This window comes from Lepisma saccharinum, chromosome 27, assembly GCF_977018435.1.
Source record: "Lepisma saccharinum chromosome 27, izLepSacc3.1, whole genome shotgun sequence".
Classification (NCBI taxonomy): domain Eukaryota; kingdom Metazoa; phylum Arthropoda; class Insecta; order Zygentoma; family Lepismatidae; genus Lepisma; species Lepisma saccharinum.
The window spans coordinates 36158466-36166070 of record NC_139255.1 but is presented as its reverse complement, the minus strand read 5'-3'; the positions used below and the strand labels follow the sequence as shown (position 1 = coordinate 36166070).

General features: G+C 40.3%; 1 protein-coding gene across 2 annotated transcripts in view; it reads left to right on the top strand.

The window, feature by feature from the left end:
• Positions 1 to 280: 280 nt before the first annotated feature.
• Positions 281 to 7605, top strand: part of jub (LIM domain-containing protein jub) — a 72946-nt gene continuing 65621 nt past the window's right edge. For both annotated transcript variants that reach the window (XM_083113356.1, XM_083113357.1), the window contains exons 1-2: positions 281 to 2597; positions 4290 to 4380. In XM_083113356.1, coding sequence (XP_082969482.1) covers positions 684 to 2597; positions 4290 to 4380 — 2005 coding nt within the window. In that variant the 5' untranslated portion in view covers positions 281 to 683. The remainder of the gene's footprint in view (positions 2598 to 4289; positions 4381 to 7605) is intronic.

Sequence of the window (7605 nt, the reverse complement as noted above, 5' to 3'; positions counted from 1 at the left end):
CTTCTCTGCCAACACCTGTGTTTGTTAAGCAAATAGAAATAATGGAAATAGGGCTAGAACGGGTTCTCTCGCATTATTTGGATCACTGTAGAACATAGACCTGTAGAAGGGTTGAGCGGCAGGAAGGCTTCAAGAGAACGTTACATTTTAGGAGGGACACTGATCCAGCTACTCTAGAACTTCTACCTCATTCGCAGCAGCAGCTTCGAAATGTTCCATCTGTTTTATCTGTGAGTCTGTGAGCGTGAAAATGCGACATCTAGTGTAAGATGTCATTGGTTCAAGGTCAAGATTAAGTGATGACGGAAGAAAAGTAGTGCTGAATGTTGTTGTGAAAAGTGCTACAGAAATTAATTGCTGTTTGCAGTACGAAAATTTATGTTCCAAAAGGACGAAGTACTGTAAATGATAACAGCAAGACGTTTCCGAGACTTTGTATGTATTTTAGAACAATGTTTAGTGGTGTAACCCTCCGCGCAGAATTTCGGAAAGATGTGAATCATTGCAATGTATTTACATCGAAATGATACAACATCAGTTAACATTGATTGCCGAAAAAAGTGTATGTGAGTCGAAGCTGTGTGTATTGTAGCCTGTGTTATAACATAACATTAACGATGTTACGTTAGAGAAAATTATATTCTCCATGGTCAACCAGGATATACTTAATTGTTTATCGGACAATGGGAACGTTCGAAGAAAATGCAGGAAAAACCAAAAGAATTGTACAGGACATGAATATGTTCGAAGTTCGTCCTTCCGATAATGCAGCCTTATATCGGCACCAGTTGGCAATGGGAACAACCTCGCAGGCCAGTATTGATGCTCGTGGTATAGGCATAGATTCCTATGTACAAAAGTTAAATTATTTACACATCAACGATGATGGAAATAGTGATCCGCGATTAATTCAGAAAAACAATTCCCGACAAGCAGTCGAGTCCGGTTATGGAAGGCTCCTCCCGAAAGCGGAAGTGCAAGGAAGATCTCTTTCAAGTGGTGCTGTGTCCGGCCTTGGAGAAACTGGCATAAATTCAACAGCAGACTCGCGTAATGTGTTAACTGGTTCACGTTCTTTGCCGTCCAGTGCTGTAGGGTCTCCTGTAAAAAGTTTGCAGGAGAAGACATTATTGTGCAACTCTCAAGATAATTGCAAACAACGAAGTGTAGGAGCGATAGAAAGTTTTGTTGTTCAGGGTCCAGGTGTGCCAACCAAGAATAAACCAAGAGAGAAACCAGCAGAGTATAAAATTTATGACAGAGGAAATATCATAGCTGCCTCAAAATATGCTACACCAAAGCAAGTCGAAAGCATTGCCCTAGTGAATAATAAACCTCCCCACCCATCAGAACAAAGTGAGAGCAAACCCTACCAATCAAATGGTGCTCAAAATCTTGGCACTAATAATCTTACAGCAGATAAATATTATAATCCACCCTATCCAAAAACTGAAACCTCTAGTCCTCCAAGCCTAAGTGGCTCCAGCAAGGATTCCCAACATTCAAATAGCCCAAATAATAGTATAGCAGTAATTTCACCTTATGATTATTCTTCCAAAAATCATAACAGTAGTTCACCAGTTTATGAAAACATTGACATTTTTAGTAGATCAAATTCACAATCATTGCCATATTGCAATTATCAGCATGTCACAGTTGATAACAAAGCTAGCCCTCGTTCAAGCATTAGTTCTCAAGATTCAAAACATTCCAGCCCAAGAGCAAGTATGGTTGCATCATCAGTAATCAGTGAAAGACTTCAGGATAGTGTTCATCAGTATCCATACAATACAAGTTTAGCAGAACAGAATTACCGTAAAGCACAACCACAGGTCCCAGTAGGAGTTAGGTACAGCACAGGAAAAGAATATCCTCCATATGAAGCTCCACCAGTGTATGAAAATATTCAGGATTTACATATGCAGTCTAAACCACAACCTCCGTATGAACCACCAAAGCCTGGCCCTCAAGTTGCTGTTCACCTTGAAAGTAAGCAACAGGTTACAAACCCTCATTCACATCAACCAGGATCATATTATTCTGTAACTGCATCAGTGAGCTCGGGTTCTTCCAGCCCATCTTCATCCCAGCCAGTTTCTCCAGGTGGGAATCTTCCCCCACCTCCTCCATATCCTGGAAATAATCAGTGTCCCCAGTATATTGCATCGGCACAAGATCAACCTCGACAAGGCCATCCGGGAATGCTGGACTCCAATGCATCTAATGCGTCATACAGCTCTTTAGGATCTGTGAACATGTACACCGTATCTGGATCATCTTATAACCCACCTTCTGCAGGATTCTATCATGCAACCACAATACAAAACACAGGTGTGGCAAACGGTAGTGAATATTGTAAAAGAGGTAATGCACATCAGCCTGTCCTGTACAAAGCACAAGCATCTGCTGTTGCATCTTCCACCTATATGCAACCACTTAGTGGAATAGCTGGTGAGGTGTATGTGTCTGCTGGAACACCAATGCACGGAAAAGTGAATCACAGTACTCAACCTGTTAGTGCACAAAAGATGCATGCATCAAACAAATTAAGTGGAAAGACATTGTTGCCATATAGTGTTACACCTCCGCGTCCAATGGTGAGTAGCAAAATATTCATTGTTAATAGCATATTTCATAATCGTTTATTTGGTTTCTTTCCAAAGTTATATACTTTGTTTTATGTTTGATGTTCTTTTAAGCCAAACATTATCTTGCAAATTCAACCATATGTGGAGTAGTTTAAGCTATTTTTCCTTTGTAATCAATTGTTTATGTGAAATAAATTTACTTGAGATGGTTGCATTAGTTTGCAGTATTGGTTGATAAGCAATGTTAGAAGGCACAGGTTCAGATTGTGATATGATGATGACACATTTCATACAGTCAAATTTTTGTATATGGTGCATTTCAGCTTTAAGTGTGTGACATTTTACACATAAAGTGAAAGATTCTAGACACGAGATTGAATTAAAATATTTATAATGAACTGATTTCATACCATTATAAATAACTTTGTGGTGTCTGCTAACAAATGAAACAAATGGTGACATAGCCTGAATGCAGGGTAACTGTTAACAAGAGTGTGTCATATGTGTGACGCTTTAAAAATGTAACAAAGTTTGACTTCATTTGTCTGTGATGCATATAGGCTACAAATTCTAGTAATGTGTGTTGGTGAAACATGCATATTATTATATTTCACAGACAGTTAACCCTTAATGCAATTTAAATCATTTACTATTTACTTTTTTTAAGTGGGTTAGGCTTAATATATACCAGGGTGAGTCAAAAGTTTGTTTGCTTTTGCATGTGGACATTGAGACCGGAGACACAAGTCATGACATCGGACTTACCATTCTGTTGTATGGTCTTCTGCCAACATTCTGGGAGAGCCATGTTCGCACGACGATACCATTATGCTGGTTTTGAGGCCTAAAACTCGCACATTCCTGTTTCCACAGTATCCAATGTGTCAAACTGTCAATCTTGCAGGAAATATACGAGGGATCGAAACAAATGTTAATCCGATGGCGGAAGAGGGTTGTGCTGGCTTAAAATGAAACAACCACCCTGGGGCAGCAAATAACATGTGATTTCTTGAAAACTACACATGATAATTCATTTCTGTCCTTTTTGTTCATTTATATACATATCAATGTGTAGCATCCTGGAATGACAAAGCAATATATTTATTGTTACTATTTTTAACAATACATTTTGAAAATATCTATTTTTGTCCCTACAAAAAAAATAGTATTACTTTTCAACCACTGTTTTTTGCTGATATGTTTTACTTTTACATGTAATAATATAAACAAAAAAAACTTGTTCACAATGTGTGACAATTAGGGGTCCAGCGGGAGACATCCAATTTTCAAAATTACCTGAAAATTTTCTAAATTTAGTTGCACATTTTTTTTTTTTACTTAGTGAATGGGAATTAGATGTACTTAACAAATGCTCTTGTGTCATGCTTCTCTGCAAATTTGCTCCATCCACCAGATTTTACATATCAAGTATTTAAAGCATTTAAGGATGTTTTTTAATGCTACGAGCCCTGAACGGTCACTATGCTTTCATCGTTAGGTGAGGCAGGTTGGGTTTAAGTTTGAGAAATGTCTGTAAGCAAGTAAGCCTTATGATTTGAGTGAAAACTATATGTAATTGAACCACAATTTCTGCATGTAATGCTTAAATGCTTTGGCTAACTACATTGAAGACACATAAATGTATGTTACACTGTTAAAACCAATGAACAGTATCTAAAATATTTATTAATTGGATTTTAGGGCCCGACAGAAGCAGAGAAGAAGATCGAAGAACTGACAAGGCAGTTGGAGGAAGAGATGGAAAAGCAAGAGGAGGAAGGGGAATATTTTGGTGAGTTAATTGCATGAAATTCTTAAAGCCAGTCTCGCATAGTACTTATGTGTCTTCACTTCTACGTCGACCTCTAGCTTGAAACTTTGATAAGATTTTTTTATATCCTTAGTTCAGAAAGGCCGCAAGAGGTGTCGCACAGAATTCTTAAAATTGCAGCCATAAATATGGCAACTGCATAAACATGCTATACCACTTCACAAGTTTAGACACTAATAACTAGGGTAATTAAGTAATTACTTTTTATTTTCTGTTAACATGTTGAGATTAAATCAGTGCAATGTTGGCATTCCATGCCAAATACAGAGGTTGTTCGCTTTAAATCTGACCATTCTCGATTCGGTGCTGCCACCTGGTGTATCATGCTGGAACTATGGGTCTGCTGGCGGGAGCAGTGTTGTGTCTGACCTTGTAGGTGCGTGAGTGTTGGTAGTGAATGTTATCAAATGGCGCCGAAAATGAACCGGTATTGGGATGGTTACGTAATGGCTCTTTTCCATGATAAGTTTTCATATGTACGCATTGTGAAACAGTGTCTGGAGAATGGGTTAACACTCGGGGTGACTACTGCGAAAGCTATTGTGGCCCGTTTCACACAACAGGCTCTCCTTGCGAAACATTCACCATCGAAAACCACCAGGAGAAGGGCTGCAAGCAAAGTGTCACCCGTAGTGCTCACGGGGATCCATCGATTGGCATGCCAAGAAAATCCCCCGACTCAACGTGATATGGCCTACAGATTTCAACTCGCACCGTCAACTGTGAACAAAACAATTCACAAGCACCTCAGGTTGAAGTATGTGCGGAAGGCCCGTGTACACCACCTTCTACCGCGTCACATTGCCGAACGTAAGACAAACTGCAGGAAACTGTATGAAAAGTACCTGGCAGGTTGGAAATGGAAGAAAGTTGTCACAATGGATGAATCATATGTCCATCTCACTGCTGGTGGTCATTTTCGGGCGATCATATACCGTGACATTGACGGCAAGGGGCGCAGCAACTTTGTTCGTCAGTGCAGGGAAAGTTTCCCTCGTGGCTTTATGGTTGTGACGGGATTCGGATATGAGGGTAAGTTGATGATACGCAAGGTGGACAGAAATGTGAAGGTGAATGCCAGATACTTTCAAGACTCCATTCTGACACCTATCTATCAGAGAGACATCCCACAATTGTATGGAATGGATGCGAACCAGGTGATGATCCATATGGACAAGGCTTCGAGTCATACCACCAGAACATCACTACGTTTTTATCAGGAAATGGCAGAGGAATTAGGAATTCGTGTCATTCTGTTTGAAGACATTCCTGTAAAAAGCCCAGATGCCAGTCCAATGGATTTTTGCGCATTTGGACTGTTGAAACGACTTCTTTAACATCGCTGCCTGCACACCCTGGATGGTCTATGGAAAGCTTGCAGGGAGGAGTGGGACAGAATTCCCATGCCTGTCCTGCGCCGGAGCTTGCTACTATGGAAACTGCGATGCCGGCCGATAGTCCACAATGCTGGGGGTCCAATAGAACATGATCGGTTGTGGTGGCGCAGTATCTCTTAAGGTGAGTACCCGTCAAAAATGGTCGGATATAAAGCGAACAATCTTCTGTAGTGCCTAAAAATGTGTAACATTCTTATGTGTTAATAAGTACATATATTTCGATATTTTGCTCATAAGTACATATTTTTCTCTAGATGAACATACGAAGGGTACGAGGGAAAAACGAAGTCCACCTTTTTAACTTTATACTTGAAAATTCTATAGAATGAAACAAAAACATTTTTTGATGCTGATATATGTGGGAATATGAGTATTTTTCAATAAAATTAGGCATATGGGGATGTAATACACCACCAATACAACAGCATGGATCAAAATGTCAATTTTCACCATTGAAATAAAAAAGAAGGGGTGGAACCTCCGAATATGCCCAGCCTCCACCCGCATATATTCAGGAGTATGTGCTTATGTCCTGGTGTCTGAATGTTTAAAACCAGGGCGTCAGTTCCGTTAAATGTTGGTCAGTGCTGGGAAGGTGGTTATCTTTGCTGTCGATTTGGACAGGGTGGGAGTTGGGTTGACTGAAAGCGGAGGAGTTTGTTCTTGGAAACAAGATCCGCAAGTGTGTTTAGAGCTGGGAAGTGTTCTGATCTTAGCAGTTGGGAGCTATCATGATTTGGAAGTTCTTGTCTCAGAAAATTGATGGGTGGGTTGTCTGTTGGACAGGAGAGAAGCTTATGTTCAGGAGAGAGAGTGTTGTTGGGACAGGTAGGGCAATGTTCAGAGGGTCTTAAGTTGAATCTTGCCAGGTGGCTTCCATATGGGCCATGCCAGGTGATATAGTGGATCAATCCCCAGGTGGGATTTGGATGTGTTATCCAGTCTTTCCTGGAGGTTTGGTAGTGCAATCTCCTTCCTTGCTCAGAATTCGTCCATTCTGATTGATAAGGTATCTTGTATATCCTTGGTGCTAATTATGTGAACAGCAGATCTAGGCAACACAATAAACAGCATGTTACAACAGATCTAATCTAGGTGACACGATAAGCCACACGTGTCACTCATGCTGGGCCCTTTTCCCCAATAGCTTGCAACGTGTTGCTGTGGTTTGTTGTTTGGGCATGCAGGATGCAAATGAGTTTCTTGCTTTAGGGAGATTGTGCACCAAGGTGACAAGCGGCAAGCGACACTTATCTATTTGAGGATTTCACCAACCAAACACTAGCCTGTGCTACCTGTCATCCCGCTACGATGTGAAATGTTGCTCTTGACTGGCTCGTTTCCAAGTCAAGTGACATGTGTTGCATGTTGCTTCGGTATGAAAGTTGCCTTGAACCCGTGTCGCTTTGTAGTGAAATCCCCGTATCGTTTGTCGCATGTCGCTTTGATCTAAAAGGAAACGGTGCAGTCAGAGCTTGTGTCCCTACAGTTCGAAAGGCTGCATTGATTACCAATGGCTTGCTTCTAAGCGACACTTGTGGTTTGTCACCTCGGTATGAAATATCTCTCAGGATACTATTTATATTCTAATAACATAGAAAAATAAACTCTTAATACACAATCATACTCCTGACGTCCGGAATCACATTGCGATGTTTCTTCTTGTGTTACGCATGCTATTTATTTATTATTTTTATTTTACTTTTCTTTCGAAATTAATGCCATTTCGTGACTGCAAATCACTCCACAAATATAACTGTTTCCATCAATTCATGTACCGCCTTCCAAG